Consider the following 20,184-nt stretch of genomic DNA (forward strand, 5'->3'; position numbering starts at 1 on the left):
TTTGTCTATAGAGAATTTATTAATTTTTTTTTGCTAATATATACTCTTTGTTAACTTTAGTGGTCACACATAAAGAAACTTGATCGGATAACAATTTTTTTATGTTTTCTTGATCACCTCACTTTGTTGATGTAATCTTATGTCAGTACTTAAACAAATTTTTAATACTCCAGTGAGATATCAACAACTGGGGGGTAAATGAACCGAACTGCTCACGAGCACTTCGGTGTTCGGCTCGATAAAATTCGGTTTATATTCGTTCGTATTATAAACGATTCAAATTCGAACTTAATTTTATATTCGTTAATTTAAACGAGCCGAACATGAATATAGTGATGTTCGACTCGTTTATGTTCACGAACAACTTGATTAGTGATTCGTGAACAAACTCGTGAACAAGTTCGAATAAGAGTTCGTGAACAAAGTTCGGATAAGAGTACTTCGTGAACCAACTCTTTTAGAAACTCTATTAGGTGTTCGTGAACTGACATATATTTAAATTAATTTTAATAAATATCTTATATAATTCTAAAACTACATAAGTTTACAAAATTACATGTTTTGATATAAGAAACTGCTGGATTTTTGTGCTCGTGAATTTTATATGTTTCAGTTGTTAAACGAGCGGGCTCGCGAATGAGCTCGTTTCGTGCTTATCGAGCTCATTTGTGAGCTTGTTCGTTCAGCAACTAAACAAATGAACACAAGTTGAACACAAATTGAACATGAATACTATAAAATTTAAACGAGCTGAACACGAACACTTCGTTCAAAACTCGAACAAACATGAACCAAAAATATGAACACCTTATTCGCTAAACGAGTTGAATATGAACACTCAAAAACTCGACTCGGCTTGGTTCATTTACACCCCGATCAACGACGCTCAAGATCTCAAGAAAACAATAAAAACATTCTTAAATATTGTAAATGTATTTTATAAAAATAAAATAAAATAATATATCCACAGTAATTATGAAGTTACTAGATATATTCTGAATAAACAACTAGTTAAGTAACTTTATAGTTTGAGTTAAATATATTCAAAACATAAATTAAAAATATAAATGAAGAATTTAATTAATAAAAATAAAAATAGGAATAATAAACTAATTTTATAAAAATATACTATTAGTTAAAAAAATAATTAGTGTTTTTGAAACATGCACATAATTATTAATATTGGAGATATCTATATATTTAAATTAAGCGTTTTTAGAAAAAATAATTAAAAATAACTAATTTAACTATTACCTTTTGATTTTAGGTAGATCAAATTTTATCTATCTCTATGAGACTGATAGAGCTATGATTAATTATGACTTCGTGTCAAAAATAATAAATATAGTGATAGAGCGATAATTAATGATTAGGAGCAGATGAAATTTAACTTTCAAAAATTGGCAAAATAGATTAAGAATATCAATTAAAACTATTTCAGCATCTCTGTCATTTATTATAGGCTTAATCAACAAAAGATGTCAAATTTATACGTCTTGTGTCAGTTATAGCCAAAACTTTAAAAACCATCAGATTTAGTCAAATTTTATATATTTTGTTTCTTTTTTAGCCATTTTGAATCGAATCGGTTTTTTTGACACTTTGTCGTCCACGTTACTGCCTACTAAGCAATTGTTGTTCAAATAATATAATTGTTGGACAGTAAATTGTCAATATTGTGAGTTTAATTTCTCACACAAGCGTTTCCTCCTTCCAATTATCAAAAAAAAAAACTCCTCTATTGGTATTCGTAGTTTTAGTGTCTCACCACTATTCGTTCCACAATGCCAGAAAACCACCGTGCCTATATATACCATAATTTTAAAATTTTCAATTTTCAATTTTGAAATATTTTTAATAATCAAGTATTATTCTTTTGTTATTCAAATGTTTAATGAAATTTTAATATGCTTTTTATAAGAATGAAAGGTCATTACCATGGGTGTAAGAGAAAAAGAGTAATTTCCAACAAAAGATTAATCATATTTTTATTTTTAAACAAATTTTGATAAAATAAACACAAATAATAAAAATCATTTATTTTCCATTCCATTATCCCTTATTTTTCAATCAACCAAACACCCGCCACTGCTTAAAATTTGACCTTATTTACACTATTTTATGTAGTTTGGTAAGGATGAAGCAAATTTATTCACAACTACGCAAAAGTGTGTACATAACATGAGTCTTACTATTGGAATCTCAATACTTCTTTTTAATATACATTAAAAAGTTTAATTATAAAAATATATAAATTATGTTGTTAATGTTAGGTGTTAATTTTATAATCAACTAAATGATCTAAATTATTTTTACTCATAAAAAACTAAATGATAAAAAAAACAACTATTTAACTACGTCATTTTATCCTAAAGAACATATCTATGAAAAATTAAAAAAATCCTAGCCGTCCATAATTTTTTTTTTCAATTCTTCTTCGGCTGATGTCAATAGTTTAAGTATGCCATTAACGATAGCCATCTTTTTTATGTTATTTTAATTTTATATAGTATAATAAATTACCAATTTTTTTTTCTTGATGGATTAATATTTACCGACGAAGCGCAAATCCAATTCAAATTTTTATAAATCAAGAATTGAAAATAGATTGAAAATCTTTCAATAAAGATGAAATCGTTCATGAGATATAATAATTTTTTTATTTTTTAATATTGTATTTTTTTGTTTGTTTTGAGAATTTTATTTTGTCATTTCTATATAAAAGGTTATTATCCCTTTTTTATGAAGGGTTTTCATGTGTTGGTTGTATCCGATGACTGTATAGTTTATGATTTCATAAACCAGTTTGCGGGTGATGGTGAATATTGAGCGAAGACGACACTTTATTGGTGAAACGGTTAGATAATTTATTTTTTATTTTCATAAATAGATATGTGAATCAGACAGCATGTTGTCTGTTATATGTCAGGTCATCGGATTTAGTTTTCAAATTTTTCCGAATTTCTTACAAATGTAAATGTTTTATATTCGATTAATGAATTTTGATGAATTCTAAAAAAAAGGAATATCTATGTTAAGATTTTAATAATAGAAATTTAATGTGAAAAATTTATGGATTTATCCAATGAGATGATAAGAAAATGAGAAGAAAGAAAAATTTATCTTAAATTTTCTAACACCTTATTGGATAGGTATAAAGATAGGTCAAATTAAATTTGTGTGGAAGTTAAGAAATGGAAGTTAAATTAGTTAGTTTAGTAACTTTTTATTATACTCTTAAATTAAATATTTAGATAATTTAATTAGTCATAGTTTTATGTTTTGAAAATATCAATTCTTTATTGAGATTATAAATATATTTTGAGAAACTACATTTATTATTTATATTTGTATTAGATTTAGTGATTATTATTAATGAGCTGAAAGAATGTAATTTGAGTGGTTGAATTGATGAAGGATAAAGTTGACATTTCTACTAAATTAATAAAATAAAAATAAAAATTCGGCCTATATTTTAGGACGCTCAAAATAACAATTTGGCCTATTTAACAGAAAGAGTATTTGAAATTGAGATCATATAAACCCCCAAATATCTGAATTTTTTTTTATTTTATTTTTATAATCCCAAATATCTGAATTTAAAGATCCTTGAATGGTAAATTTTCTATTTATTTATTTAGAATTCATCAAAGATATCGAGAGAAGTACTTGACTTTTTTTCAAAAAAAAAAAAATCATTGTCAAATTTACAGCAAATATAGCATTTTCTAGTTAAAAGGGATGGAGGGTTAAAAAACGAGTTCATAAATACTTAGGTTAAATTCTCAAAAAAAGAATACGTAGGTTACACAAAGTTGGTAATTGGGAAGAACAGATCCTTAAAGGACTTTGGATTTGGATTCATTAAAAGTTCTGTTTGAATTTAATTATAAAAATTAATAAATTTGACTTTGATAAATTTAAGTTTATTTTCACACGTTCGAAAATAAAAATTATAAAAATTTATGTATTTCAAACTTTTATTCTTTATTTACATTATTTTAAAAATTGACCGGTTCTACTAGTTCGTCAAATTGAAAGGCGGAAAATTAAAAGTTCTAAGTTTTTAAATCATAAACGCTAAACTCTACATCCAATCCTAAATTCTAAAAATCAAAAACTTGATACTTAAAAGCTAAAATTTGAAATCTAAAAGGTGGGACCTGCCTTTGACTAAAACTCATCGTCTCTCCGTCTGTTTGTTTATATTTTGTGATTTTTTAATATAATTTGCTCAATTATGGAAACTTTTATGTAGTTTCGGTGTGTTTTTGTAGTTGATATATGTGATTTGTGTGAGCTTCTCAAGTGTTTTGCGGGTTCGATAAGTATCTTATTATTTTGGACGATCACCTATTCTGATTGTTGATGTATCCTATTTTATGAAGTTTAATTGATTTATTTAAAAAAATTGTGATGGTTCCAACTTTTTTTTTATCATAATATATGTTGATTTCAGCAATTTTTATAATATTTCAAGTTTCTAACTGCTGATTTTTTGAAAAATTAAACATGTATATAAATCCAACACAATTATTTAATTCACCTCTTTATAGTTTTGTGATATGACTTTCCTTATGTAACTTAATCTTTATCAATGAATTCTATCTATGGGGCCTAAAAACCCTTTGAAAAAAAAAAGTATTTATCAGATCTGCAGATTTACAATTTTGCTCCTCATCTTTGAAAATCAAACAATGTGGTCTCGCTTTGAGGGTAATTAAGATAGGAAAGTTGTACATTCCGGGAAGTAGCAATTTTTTTTGCTTGGTTCAATTTATACATTTTACTTTCCGGAAAATTTGATGTTTGATTTTCCTTTGAATAGGGAAGTAATTTTCCTTACAAAACCCAAGAAAGTAGAACTTCCCTAAAACTTTTGTTGGATTTTTCTAATTTAATTTCAACTCTTTCCTTTTTTTTCTTTTAAAATTCATATAAAAATATTTTTATTTACTTCAAAAAAATATACATACATTATTTTACAATTGTTATTTATAATAAAATTAAATATTTTTATATAATATTTTATATTATGTAAAATTTAAATAAAAAAATAAATTTTTAATATTTAAAAACTCTCAAATATACTTGAATCGTAAAATAAGAGTTAATAAGCAAAAAATAAATTATTTATTGCTTAATTTAGAAACAATATTTATTTATTTAACAATATAAAAATTATCAAAAGATATTTATGTCTTTTAATTAAAAATATAGTATATTATATTTAAATCAATTTCGTACTTCTTGAGAAGTAAAAATTAAAATAAGTAATATTTATCAAACTTTCCGGGAGTTTCCAAAAATTGCTAAAAAAACGAAGCAAGCGAGACCTCAAATTTTACTAATCTATACTATATATAAAAGCACGAATAGGGGGGGGGGGCAGGCAAATTTACTGAATAATTCTTTTCAGTTTACTACTAAATAAAGGTTTTATAGTCATTAACTAATTAGTTACTTAAATAATCACTATTATAATTAAATTCCCAATTAGAATAGGTAGCTAAATTATCTCCAATTTAGTTTTTAGTATGTAAAAAATAACTAAATTGTCTCCAAATTAGTAGGAATACCTATCTTTTAGTTTGATTGAACTACAAAATTAAAATACCGTATTTAATAAATATAATATTATTTAAATTTCTATCTTATTATTTTTAAAGATATTATTAATAAAATTAAGTTAATTATTTAATATGATTATTATAAAATCAAAAGAAGAATAAATTCAGTATGGAAAAAAAATTAATAACTGAATATATTATTTTTATTTTTACAAAAATTCTTAACTAAAATATTAATCATAAATAAAAAATTGATATAATTATAATAAATTTACTAATATATTCATTGACGAGTTACGTTACGAGCCACGTGCATAGCACGTAATGCGAAACTAGTTTGTTAAAGATGAATATGTCACGCAAATTTGATAGGCTGAAGACTAGCCGTAACAATAAAAACATGAGCATATTATAATAGTTTCACACTCTTGCTGTGTCAAAAAATGTTCCAATAAATGTAGAAGACAAGATTGACCAAATCAAGCAAGAATAGCGATAGGGATTGAGATGAAGATACGGATTGGATTAGATTGGAGTTTTTAAAAAGAAGATAAAAAAAAGTAAAAATAAATTTAGAATTACAATGTGCATTGGTAAAAGTAACTGAATAAATGTGTATGGTTTAGGGTTCTTCTTTCTACAAAGAATTATAAAAAAGTATTGCTATTCTCTCATTATTTTAATCATGAAATACCCTACTTTTTCACTCTATATAAACCCCCAACATCCCTTCATTTCTTCACACACCAAATCTTTTGTATTTCAAACTATCTGGTCGCTCCAAATTAGGGTTTTCTTTTTTGTTTTTCTAGGTTTTTGCTGTTCTTGACGATGATGATGGAACATGAAGAATCTTTGAAATGGGTACACTGCACCACATCTGTTATTTAGGTTGAAGGGTAAGGGAGGTGACAGAAGAGAGTGAGCACACATGGCACTTTCTTGCATGAATTCATGCTTGAAGCTCTGTGTGCTCACTTTCTATCTGTCACCCCGCCGCTTAATTCTCTCTTTTCATCTATATTTTACTGTTAAGTTAATCTTTTTTTTCTGTTTTTCCTGCTATTTTTGAGATTATTTTGTCACTTAAATTTAGAATAAAAACGAGCAATTCTCTTCTGTTTTGATGTTTATAGTTTAGGGGTTTAGGAAAAAAAGCAATTTTATGTGATTGATCACTGACAATTTTGGTTCTTGTACTTGTGTTCTATAATCGTACTTGTTGTCATGATTATTAGAAAGGTTTGTACTTCGATCAGTACATTTATTTCATACCTTAAATAGAAAAAGTTGATTTTCTAGTTTTTTAGCTTATAGTTGTTCTTTCCAGATCTTCATTCTTGTTAATCTCAACCTACGAGTGTTATGTTTTGTCCTTTTGTTTCTATTTTTGGAAAAAAAACTTAAAAGCTACAAAATTTTACATTTATGATCAATTCATATAAAATTCATTATTTCACTGTTTTTTTTATTTAAGTTTCTTATATGAATTTTCCATTATATATGTTCTTTAATCAATTAATTCAACTAATATTTGTATATGATAGATCTGATTTTATGTTGCATGTGTTCATAACTACCAGAGTATTTAAATATTCTTCTCTCATTTAATATAAACTATAGCATAATTTTATTATTATTTATAGATCATGAGCAAATCTTATTGGTTCTTGAGTGAATATTTATATTATAGCTAGCCTGGTCCTGCAGAAAGGAAACATGATTTTCTGATGAGCAACCAGCTGAAAGTATGTGTTCCCACTACACAAGGCAGCATAATTAATTTTTTAATGGTTGCAAAAACAATGGATTTTGGCAATAGTAAATTTTAAAGCGCTCATACTATGCTTGAATCTAATTTTGTTTTGATGGTGCAGAAGATTGCAAAGCAAGTAGTACAAGAACAAAATAAGTTGAAAGCAGATTTTGGTCTCAAATTTCAGCTGTGATCGATATACCAATTTCTATTTGTACATCTAATGTGGACCGAAATTGAAATTCGTAGAGTTTGGTGATCCGAAAATCATGAGATTTGTGGAACGAAATTGAAACTCGGAGAGTTTGGTGATCGAAGGTCCTAAAGTCATGAACAATGAGTAGTTATTAGTTCATTAGCTATTGCACTAGGTTTCCTTATTTTACCTGCTGCTGCTGTATATGCAAAAAATCTCTCTATATATTTATTATTTTTGTCTCTTGTAATGCTAAGCTACAATTCATACATATGATTGTTTTTTTTACTTTTGTTATTAAGGGTTTGGTTCAAATTAATTTTAGAAAAAGTTATTAATAAATGAACATTGTAATTGTATTTGATTTACTTGAAGATTATATTGTTTATTTTTTTGAGGAATTAGTTATATTTATATCAAATGAATTCATCCAGAAATGAAATAAATTTTAAAATAGCATTGAATCAAATATGAGTGGAAACCATTAATGGCATGCCTAGTGAGTGTTTATGATCAAACTGTTGTCAATAATTTCCTCAGACAACAGTTAAGAAGAATCCTTTGGCAAAAAAAAAAGTTAAGAAGAATCAAACGCGCGTTTTGGAATGAAGGTTTCTAAGATTTTACTAAGTCAACAGATTTTCAATTCAAGAATTGCAAAATCACCAATGAAATATAGCTTAAATGTCATAAGCGCTTTATTAATTTAATTTCTCCCACAAGCGCTCCCCTTCCCAATTATATATATAAAAAAGGATCGCAAAATCAATCGTTTGGATTAAATATAAAATTCAACAATTTATGTGAATAGTTTTAAGACAATCCATCACATATAAAAAAATGATCGGGATTTTAACTTTTTCACTTAAAAGATGGGAATTCAAATCGTCAATTTTGGAGGACGGGGAATTTTAAAAATCTTATGAATTTTCATAACTATTTGTCCAACCAAATGATGAATTTTGTTTCAATCTATAAAGATTGTAAAATACATAGATTTGATCATCCAAAATCACTAATCTCAATACAAACGGTGCCTAATGATATGGGGAGTATATCTTCAATAAATTATCAGACATTGGAATATATTAAACATGCACGGTAATAGTGTGTCTAATTTAGAATTTTTTATAATGTGGATAAATTATTATGCATATAGGAGGGTTATATATATACCGCCCAGGACATGCACCCTATAGCGTGTTTGAGATAAATTTTTTATAAAGTGGATAAAAATATAAAATAATACTATATATTTTACTATAATTTTTTAAAGATACATAAAAAAAAAGATTAAATGGACAAAATTTTATATTAATAGCATTTTCTAGTTTCAAAAAAAAAAAGATTAAAAGAAGAAAGAAGAAGTTACGATGAGAAACCTACACTTAATTCTACAAGTGGTGTTGTGTAAGTGACAGTGGATACATGTCTCTCACAAGTCATAATGGTTTGAGCTAGGGCTTCTTGTTTGAGATTTTTTTCTTTTCATGGGTCCCATTTGACCCCTTTTTCTCATTAAATTTAATTAAGAAATTCATTATTTTCTTTGAACTACTAATAGATATGAAATTGCTGCTCTCACCAAGTTTTGACATTTCTTGCATGCATGTGATATACATTCAATAGATTTAAACTTATCCTGGTAAGTGACTTTAAAAACAAACAAAAAAGAGGTCAAAGAATTGGCAAATTCTTATCTTTGGAATCTGCATAATCACAAGCAGAACTTGCAGTAAATGAAAACAAAAACAGATAACAATCACGCCATGTTTTATGAAAATAATTGGTGAATTTAAAATTTCAGAATCCAAAACAAAGGTATAACGCCTAAACATAGAACTCAACAAATTTCCGCCGCGAAGGGCCAAAAGAGTGAGAGTTACGATTTCACTGCATCTGGAAATACATGATATTCAATGCTGAACTCGGGATATTCTCATAAGCATTCTCTGGAAACCAAGAGCTAATAATGTGAGGTGAATTTACTGGATTTCCTGATGGCCACTTATCAATCAGATTAAAACCAAACTGGGATGCACTTGAAAGTATATATGGCTCATCAACTCGCCGAAGGACGTGGCAAAGTATGAGTGCCGGTTTCTCATCTTCTCCATTATAGTTAGACGCCATGAGTTCCTTTGCACTCGCAAACAAAGGCGATATAGCTTCAGAGACATAAGTTACGTCAGTGCCTATTATGACATCAAAACCTCCGTGATTGAGTTCCTTGATGGCTAGTATGTCTTCTCTATTTCCCCATTCTAGTCTATTCACAATTAGCTTTGCAAGGGATGGCGGTGTAAGGTTGGAAGTAACGTTCTGCAAAAGCAGTTCGAGTGCTTTCCCATCTCCATCGGTGGCAACTATAAGATTGGCTGATGTAGCAGCAACCATAGAGCATATACCTGCGCAGCCACATCCCAATTCTAACACTTTTTTCCCTTTAACAAGAGTCGGATTATCGGCTAACAAAGCAGCCATCATCCGAGCTGATTCCCAAAGCATCAAGCCTGTCGATTTACAAGTGTGCTGGTATTCTTTGGATAGCACATTAATCTTGAAAATCATATCTTTAACTTTAACCTCAAGTACCTATTGTTGAAATTTGAAAAAAAAACAAACGATGCATCAAAACTTCAAAAGTATCTCAATTCGTTGGGTAATTGACCCTGAGGGCACCCAAACTATCATTTTTTATTATTATTTTGGTGATCAAACTTTTTTTTTTCCATTTTGGTTACCAAACTTTCATTTTTTTTTCTGGAGGTTTTCCGGCCAAAAATACTAAGGTGACAGCCAGAATTTATTTATTTGTTTACCTAAAAACCTACCATGTATGCATAAGTTTGCCTAAAAACTCCCCTCCAAAATGAAATTATGGATATATGACTTTCAAGGTAAAACTAGCAACGTCCGATTGCCACATGTCAAAATCCGGCTGCGACATATGCATTTTTGCTGAAAAAACTCATTTGAAAAAAATTAAACTTTAGTAACCAAACTGAAAAAGAAAAAAAAGTTTAGTCACCAAAAAAAGACGATAGTTTGGGTACTCTCCGGATCAATTACCCCAATTCGATGATTGCAAAGTATCTTCATTCGCTGAAAATTATTTTTACTCCAGCAAACACTCTTAAATAAGATAAAATTATAGTGGACAGAGAAAGTTTTTTGGTTCAAAAGACATTATGACGCATGGTGAATAAGATTTCCATAACAAGTACTCCCTCTGTTCCCTTTTGTTTGTCCATTCTTAACAAAACACACATATTAAGTAAGTCATTAAAATTTCATGTACATGACTAAATAACCTTACATTGATATGCTAAAATCCAAATATTAATAAATGCTATCTCTACTCCACTAACTAAAGTAAAGGGCAACAATGGAAAAAAAATTGAAATTTGTCATTAAAACTTGTAATGGACAAATATTTTGGAACAAAAAAAACTTCAGAAAAGGACAAACAAAAGGGAATAGAGGGAGTAACTAACAACATGAAAAAAAAATCGAGAAGATAGAGTGAAGCAATATGTACCTCACTATCATGGGAAGGCGAAATACCAAACATCTCAGCTGCCAAGCCCTCAGACATGTCGACCTCAACATTGTTCAAAGTTTTGTTTTGTATATTGCCCTTGACTTCAACATTATTTTGATTAGGAAGGTCATCCTTGATTTCTGCATTGTTACTAAAGGAAGAGTTGGAAGTGCCTGACAATCGGAACACGGCTTGGATCCAACGCCTGAAGTCCAAAAAGAGAATAGCAGCCTAGATGATATTATTAACTCTAACATGCGAAGTAAAGCATATTACTGTCTTATAAAAGGCTTAGTTAATGAGTATCTAAAAATGGTTAATCCCCATGCTTTTTTTTTTATCAATTACCTGTTCATCACTATTTCACGTGACCGGTTCTCGACTTGCTTGCAGCACACACTAATTTCTTCAAGATCAAATCCATTGTCTTTAAACAGGGTTGTCAAGAAGTCATTTGAGAAATAATAAGCACGCTGACAGATAGAACCAAAGGCCATATATTAAGATGTAATATTGATTAGTTAAATACCATAGCCCTGCTATATTATTGAGAGTAGAAACTAGGGTCTTAATCAGCTAATCATCGTGTTCCATGCAGGGCTAGCTCAGCAAAAATGAAGAGACAATGGGATGAGAAACCTAGAAAGAAAAGGATTTACTAAATTCTCTGTCAGCATATGCGCAAACATGAGAGGTAGAATCGAGATAATATCTCGTTTCTCAATCTCGCTACCTAATTTCTGGATACCAAATGAAACATAAAGAGGACAAATCCACAATCTTAAGACTTACAGTGCCATCACCCCTCGCATAGAAATTTTCACTGATCTTTTGGTCCTTGCATGTGAATCTTTCCTGCTCATGTAATAAAATGAGATGGGTAAGGGCTATATGCAACAAAGTACACCTTTAATTGAAAAAAGGAAAAACAGGCTTAAATGAGTAACAGAGTAAATTAAGATGATTTTTTTATCTAAATGAGGTCCGATGGTATGGTTTACCATATTTCAAATTAACTGCTTAAACATTCTAACATTAGGATAATCTCCTGAAAGCTATCATATATGAAAAATCTGAAGGATATTTATTCGAAGGTTGTTTATATTTTGACCTTTAAAGCATTTATAGCCACACTCAATTTGCTCACCTAAGAGGCTGCATTAATAAGCAAACTTGTGCTTTGCAAACATTCCAGTTCCTCAAAGTATAACACAAAAAAAAATGAAAAAGAACAAAATGATGGAGCACACGTAGCATTTAAAACCCAGGTTCATGCATAATCATGGTTGGCATAAAGATATTTCAACATCAGCCAATTTATAAAAAAATGATGAAGTTGAAAGGAAACTGCGAATTAACCTGAGCCAGGTCGCCTACAGCATAGTCACGAAACAGCACATAAGAATTTGGCTGAAAAGATAAAAAAAGTCCAAGTTGCATCAACTAATCTCAGCAGACAGATATATCTCTTACATATAATGCAGTTACAGTTGATTATTCTTTACCTTGAGAACTTTCTTGACATTCTGCAGTATAAGATGCATCTTCTCAGGGGAAACTGCAGATAAGATAAATATCTGCTTAAAATGTCAGATAGTTAAATAAAATGAGGCGGAATGATAAAAGCAGTATGATGACAGAAAATCACTTAAATAAAATGCGGTAATATCTAAACCTCATAAATCAATAAAATACCATTGTCACAATATCAACTGAAGATGGTGAAATCTCCTTGCTCAAGTCATCAATTGTCAGATCACATGCAAACGCATTAAATTGAGCTTCATTAAAATCTTTATGTGCCTGTAACAACAAACAAACCATAGGTAATCTAATTCATATTTAAAATTAGTAGGAGAAAAACAACAACTAAAAGTGTACAGTTATAATCTGAAGGTTTTGGTTATCTATATCTTTTCAAGTGCAAATCCTTAGCTATAATTGGAAGGCTTAATTACCGAAAAAACCCCCACCTTTTAGCCCCTTTTCAAATGCACCCTGACGTTGCAATTTTGTTAGTTGCACCCTAATTCGCACCTTTGGTTTTCAATTCCACCCTCAAGTACTAAATTGATTTCTTTTTCACTTGAAAAAAGTTAAAATAAGTCATCCATTTTTAACTTTTTATGTGAAAAAGAGCTCAAACGAGTACTTTATAAGGGTTTTTATGAATTTTTCCCGAGTGAAAAAAGTCAAATTTGATTTTGAGGGTGGAATTGAAACCCAAAGGTGCGAATTAGGGTGCAACTGACAAAATTGCAACGTCAGGGTGCAACTGAAAAGGGGCGAAAAGGTGAGGGTTTTTTTGGTGATTAAGCCTAATTGGAATATAACCTAGTTGACTGTAGTAGTATTACTAGGCATTAGGGTCAATCATCTAGACTTTGTTCAATACAGATACAGAAAATTTTCAACGCAGCTAGCAGCTTTTACCTCAGCTACCGCTACCAGCACCAAGACTAAAACTTTTCCTGCAACGATCTAAACCTTAAACCTACATGTGAACTCCTAGATTCATGTTTACATGTCAAGATTAAAATATATAATAAACAAATAAAAGAGTAATATTTGAGACTATTATATCAAACTTGTTCCAATCAATCAGCCAGTACAAGTAAGTAAGCAAAAGGAAGAAGAAGAAAAAACCTTGACCAAGTTAACTGCACGTGGAGAGAAATCACAGGCGTGAACATAAATATCAGGGTAGGTTGCAACCAGCGGAAAAATGGTGTTCCCAGCTCCACAACCAACCTGCTCATTAGCATCTTTCACCATTTAACAATGACTAAACAATGGAGGCCCAGGCTACCAAAAAGAACATTTAGTATTTACCTCCAGAAGAACTTTACTATCCGCTCCCTGAAAACATCCAATTCATAAAGTTACAATCTTTACATACTCTACAAAATTAAGCAAGTATCACTGTTCTCTTCTCAATAATCACTAAACTAGTTTGCGACGACAAACATGTTAAAGAATTTTAATAAAGTTAAATTCTTGCTAAATCATATATATATATAGTCATGTTCCAAACAATTAAGTAGAATTCATTGCATTCTATTCTATTAAATTGAATTGAATTCTTCTATTTTTAAAAACATCAAAACGACACTCACCGAGAAATATTGACCCCATTCCTTGTCCAGGTAATGCCGATCCTTAAAGAACTGAACAATGAACAGAAACAAACTATTACAAACCTATAAAAATATATGACTTTATTAGACCGAATTGGAAAATGCAGAGACGAAGAACATCACTTTATCTTGATGCTTCTTGTAGAAGATATCCCAATACTTTTTAGCATCCCTCTCATATTTCTCTAAAACATAAAAAGAAACAGTAGTATTAAAACCGATAAATTTTACAAATGAGCTATAGCTCAAACGGTATAAGCACTATGCATTGGCATGTTAGGCGGTGAGTTCAATTTCTCCCACAAGCGCTCCCCTCCTCTAATTATAAAAAAAACTGATAATTTTAGAGATAATTGAAGAAAAAGAGAATACCTTTCCAGAAACTGCTGACTCCGGTGTTAGATGTGGAGTAAATTTGCAATTTTTGCGGCGGCTGCTGCTCCTGCTCTAAACTGTGTGGCGCAGGAGATGCCATTACAGGAACTTTTCTACGGGAGAGCCGAAGACAGAAATCAAAACACGATGGGGTTTAAGTTTAAGGGGTTTTGATCTGTGCACACGAGGATGCAACCAACCAACCAAAAACATAGATTTCTGCATTTTATTGTTTAGGGTTATTTTTCTTCATTATATTATTACTAAAAACATTATTGACATTTAAATACTCATACTAATACTAAAATTAATAAAAAAAAATTATCAGTCAACAAAATAATTAATAATTTTTTTAAAACATTATCTATCAATATCTATACTATATATAAAAGTACGGACGGGGGACAAGCAAATTTACTGAATAATCATTTTCAGTTTACTACTAAATAAAAGTTTTATAATCATTAACTATTAATTATTTAATTAATTACTATTGTAATTAAAGTTCTAATTAGAATAGATAGCTAAATTATCTCCAATTTAGTTTGTAGTATGTAAAAAATAACAAATTTTCTCCAAATTAGTAGGAGTACCTATCTTTTAGTTTGATTAAACTACAAAATTAAAATATTGTATTTGGTCAATATATTATTATTTAAATTTCTATCTTATTATTTTTAAAGATATTATTAATAAAATTAAGTTAATTATTTAATTATGGTTATTATAAAACCAAAACAAGAATAAATTCAGTTTGAAAAAAAATTTAATAATCGAATATATTATATTTATTTTTACAAAAATTCTTAACTAATTTAATATTAATTATAAATAAAAAATTAATACAATTATAATAAATTTACTAAAATGTTCATTGACGAGTTACGTTACGAGTCACGTGCATAGCACGTAATGCGAAACTAGTATAAATAAATACTACCTTTTAAAATAGAGTTTTTACTGGATTGAGATTGAGAACATTCTTATTGGTTGGATTAAATTTATTAGAAATTACTCGGGAATTTTTTTTATACTAGTTTCGCCTTACGTGTTACACATGTGACTCGTAGTGTAACTCGTCAAATAATATCAATTATACTTATTTAGATTAATAATAATTTCTATAATTATAAATTGTATCTATATCTTAATTAGAATTTTAGATGATTAAACAATAATTAAAGTAGTTTATTCTAATTGGTACTTTAGACAATTATTTTGATATAATAGTATATAAGTAGTTTATTTTAAATAGTACTCCAACTCTAATTATTATCTCAAACATTTTTTTAATTAATAATTAAATTTTATAAAGTAAAACTCGTAATTTGATTCTTCAATTGTTATTTTATTACTTATTAATTATTTATTCTAAAAAATAAGAAAATATAGTAATAATAGTATATTATAGAAAACACTCCCTCGCGTCCCGTAAAGATATAAAAAATAGTGTTTTTATGAGAATTAAGAAACTCATTAATTATATTTATTTTATTAAAATATTTTTACAATATCCTTTAAAGAAATTAAAAGTGAATCATTATAAAACTACTATATTAAATGCTCATTTAATAAAATTGTGAGGTAGTTTGATTATTTTATTTTAAATTTATAATAAATATGGTTATTTGTCTATTTTATGGGACAAAAAATGATTATTTTTTATATTTTTAAGGAACAGAGGGAGTATTACATGTTAATAATTAGTGAAATTTGAAATTCTAATTATTGCAATCACAAGCCTATTATTATTATTATTATTATTATTATTATTATTATTTAAGCAAACTTAATATTGTACTAGTTTCGCATTACGTGCTATGCACGTGGCTCATAACGTAACTCGTCAATGAATATATTAATAAATTTATTATAATTATATCAATTTTTTATTTATAATTAATATTAAATTAGTTAAGAATTTTTATAAAAGTAAATATAATATATTCGGTTATTAATTTTTTTTTCTATACTAAATTTATTCTTCTTTTAATTTTATAATAACCATAATTAAATAATTAGATTAATTTTATTAATAATATCTTTAAAAATAATAAGATAGAAATTTAAATAATATTATATTGACCAAATACATTATTTTAATTTTGTAGTTCAATGAAACTAAAAGATAGGTATTCCTATTAATTTAGAGAAAATTTAGTTATTTTTTTTGCATAATAAAAATTAAATTGAGATAATTTAGCTACCTATTCTATTTAGGATTTTAATTACAATAGTGATTAATTAAATAACTAATTAGTTAATGACTATAAAACCTTTATTGAGTAGTAAACTGAAAAGGATTATTCAGTAAATTTGCCTGTCCCCCCCCCCATCCGTGCTTTTATATATAGTATAGATAAGTAAAACTTGATGCCGAAAATATCAATTTAGATCAATAAATGTTTCACTTCAAAATATAGTAGGATGTTTATTTTGATAAGTATGTGTAAATTCCTTATTCTAATTAAGCTCTTTTTTAATAACTAGTTTCGCATACGTGCTATGCATATGGCTTGTAACGTAACTCGTCAATAAACATATTAGTAAATTTATTATAATTATATCAATTTTTTATTTATAATTAATATTAAATTACTTAAGAATTTTTGTAAAAGTAAATATAATATATTCGGTTATTAAATTTTTTTCCATACTGAATTTATTTTTCTTTTGGTTTTATAATAACCATAATTGAATAATTAACTTAATTTTATTAATAATATTTTTAAAAATAATAGAATAAAAATTTAAATAATAATATATTGACCAAATACAGTATTTTAATTTTATAGTTCAATCAAAGTAAAAAATAGATATTCCTACTAATTTGAAGACAATTTAGTTATTTTTTACATACTAAAAACTAAATTGGAGATAATATAGCTACCTATTCTAATTAGGATTTTAATTACAATAGTGATTAATCAAATAACTAATTAGTTAATAAATATAATACTTTTATTTAGTGAGAAAACAACAAAAATGCCAAAAATTGGGCTCCAATTACACTAATTGTCATTTAACTAATTTATTTTCTATTCATGCCACAAAACATCAAAACTTTACATCCATGCCATCCCAATAGAAAAAAGACACATAGTCCCTCTTTCTCTTTTCCACGTGATCCATTTTTCTCTCTCATGTGTCCTTTCCTCTCTTTCTCTTTATTATCACATGGTCCCCTCTCTTTTTCTCTCTCATGTGTTTCTCTTTCTCTCTTTCTCTCTCACTCTCTTGCCACGTGGTCCCCTTTTTCATACACACACACACACCATATGTCTAAATAATTCATTTATATAACATAAATTTTAAAAACAATATTACTTTTAATTTTAAAAACTTAAATTTACTAAATTTATTAAATTTTAAAAAATACATAAATACACAAATAATACAATTTTTATAAATTATTTAATTTTTATGCCATGTATAATTATATATTATGATGTATCTATTATGTATAAATATATATCATGATGTATCTATAAAGCACATTTTAAAAATGTATCTATCATGTATAAAATATGTATCGAAAAATGTATAAATATAAAAATGAATCTATCGAATTAGTCGTTTGATTCAATTAAATCGATAAAAATTAAAGATAAAAATTAAAAAATTTAATTAATTCGGTTAATTAAACTCCAATTTAGTACATGTAATTCACTTTCTCGATCAAAAGATTTTGAAAAAGATAAATTAATTCACCTACGCGTCTTTTAACAATTTTTTTTTGAATAATAATTTAATAATTATCTGATATACCTGAGATGTATCGAAAATGAATCAAATATGTATCAAAAATGATCAAATATGTACCGGAAATGTATCAAATATGTATCGGAAATATATCAAATATATATATATATATATATATATAAACAAGAAAAAATATTTTGAACGATCAAATATATATCAAATATGTATCTGAGATGCATCAAATATGTAACGGGAATGTATCGAGAATGTATCAAATATGTATCGGAAATATATGTTTCGGAAATGTATCAAATATGTATTAGAGTTGTATCAAATATATCTCCATCATTTTTGTAATTTTTTTTTCTAATATCTTGAATATTTTTTAATTTTTTGACAGTATTTGTATAAATATTTTTCCGAATAGTTATAAAAAGCTTCTATTCAATAATAAATGGAAAAAAATATAATAAAAACATATAAAAAACATAATTTTAAAGTTTTTTAATTTTTAAATTAATTGACATGTCTTTTCCAACCTCCAGCTACCTCCACCACAACCACCACCCAATATCATAACTAAATAGTTAAATTATACTCTATAATTGAAAATTTTAGCTCATTAGAATGAACAATTAACTTTATACACAAAAGCTAACATTAAGAAAAAATAATAATTTCAGAATACTTCACCATCTTCTCATTCTTCTCTTTTAACTCTTGTACATCCTGTCAAATTTTTTTTTTTCAACAATTAAAAGCAGAAACATTTCTGGTACAATGCACCTACCAAAAACAATTGGTTGGGGCTTGAAAAGACTCCACTATTTCTTTCATGCCAATGGCTTGAGAGGACTCCACTATTTCTTCACAGTAGAAATTTTGTAACTACTGGTATGGACACTTTTTATTTCTTAATAGATTTTTTTGGTAGTGGGTGGTTTGGAGGGAATGGTGGGAATGGTGGGTTCATCAGATAATAATAAAAGTAGCACTACTAGTTTAGGTGCATATTATGGCAATTAGTGTTCTTAATCAGTTGCAATTTTATAATGAATATGTATAATGGTTAGTAGCAGTAGCAAAGTGTGGTATCGTATAAGAGGAGAAGGAAAAGAGAATGGGGAAGCAAATCAGTTAATGTGGGTGGAGATTTGAACACATGTAAGTTTAAGGAAGATGGCAGTAAATGAAAACGAAATGGGTTTTGTGCTATTAATTGAAATAATAATGCTAACAAAGAAATAACTCTAACTAAAATGGCAATTGGTGAAAAACAATTGTGATTTATGATTTTTCTTGTTATTTTCTCTTATTTAGTAGTAAACTGAAAAGGATTATTCAGTAAATTTGCCTACCCTCCAATCCGTGCTTTTATATATATTAGTTTCGCATTACGTGCTGTGCACGTGGCTCGTAATGTAACTTCTCAATGAACATATTAGTAAATTTATTATAATTATATCAATTTTTTATTTATAATTAACATTAAATTAGTTAAGAATTTTTGTAAAAGTAAATATAATATATTCGGTTATTAAAATTTTTTTCATACTAAATTTATTCTTCTTTTGGTTTTATAATAATCATAATTAAATAATTAACTTAATTTTATTAATAATATATTTAAAAGTAATAAGATAGAAATACAAATAATAATATATTAATCAAATACAATATTTTAATTTTGTAGTTCAATCAAACTAAAAAATAGGTATTCCTACTAATTTGAAGACAATTTAGTTATTTTTTACATACTAAAAATTAAATTGAAGATAATGTAGCTACCTATTCTAATTAGGACTTTAATTACAATAGTGATTAATTAAATAACTAATTAGTTAATGACTATAAAACCTAATTAATGACTATAAAACCTTTATTTAGTAGTAAATTGAAAAGGA

General features: G+C 27.5%; 1 protein-coding gene and 1 long non-coding RNA gene across 2 annotated transcripts; one reads left to right on the forward strand and one right to left on the reverse strand.

The window, feature by feature from the left end:
* The first annotated feature begins 6,067 nt into the window (after positions 1-6,067).
* Positions 6,068-7,810, forward strand: LOC126667344 (uncharacterized). Its single transcript, XR_007638166.2, has 2 exons — positions 6,068-7,318; positions 7,448-7,810. It is a non-coding gene; the product is annotated as an uncharacterized LOC126667344 (long non-coding RNA).
* Positions 7,811-9,278: 1,468 nt separating this feature from the next.
* On the reverse strand, positions 9,279-14,816 carry LOC126669932 (uncharacterized). The gene is made up of 12 exons (XM_050363574.2): positions 14,576-14,816; positions 14,327-14,388; positions 14,183-14,233; positions 13,899-13,925; positions 13,713-13,817; positions 12,762-12,869; positions 12,572-12,643; positions 12,426-12,476; positions 11,859-11,921; positions 11,415-11,539; positions 11,064-11,271; positions 9,279-10,117 (listed from the first exon to the last, which is right to left on the reverse strand). The coding sequence occupies exons 1-12, from the start codon at positions 14,676-14,678 to the stop codon at positions 9,413-9,415; spliced, it is 1,680 nt and encodes a 559-aa protein (XP_050219531.1). The 5' UTR covers positions 14,679-14,816; the 3' UTR covers positions 9,279-9,412.
* Positions 14,817-20,184: the final 5,368 nt, after the last annotated feature.

The sequence above is a fragment of the Mercurialis annua genome, linkage group LG2 (genome assembly GCF_937616625.2).
Source record: "Mercurialis annua linkage group LG2, ddMerAnnu1.2, whole genome shotgun sequence".
Classification (NCBI taxonomy): Eukaryota; Viridiplantae; Streptophyta; class Magnoliopsida; order Malpighiales; family Euphorbiaceae; genus Mercurialis; species Mercurialis annua.

Coding starts and splice junctions, on each gene's coding strand:
- LOC126669932 (XM_050363574.2), bottom strand. CDS start 14,678: ATGGCATCTCCTGCGCCACACAGTTTAGAGCAGGAGCAGCAGCCGCCG. Junction 14,234..14,326: donor ACAAGAAGCATCAAGATAAA/GTGATGTTCTTC, acceptor TTCATTGTTCAG/TTCTTTAAGGATCGGCATTA. Junction 13,818..13,898: donor ATAGTAAAGTTCTTCTGGAG/GTAAATACTAAA, acceptor GCTAATGAGCAG/GTTGGTTGTGGAGCTGGGAA.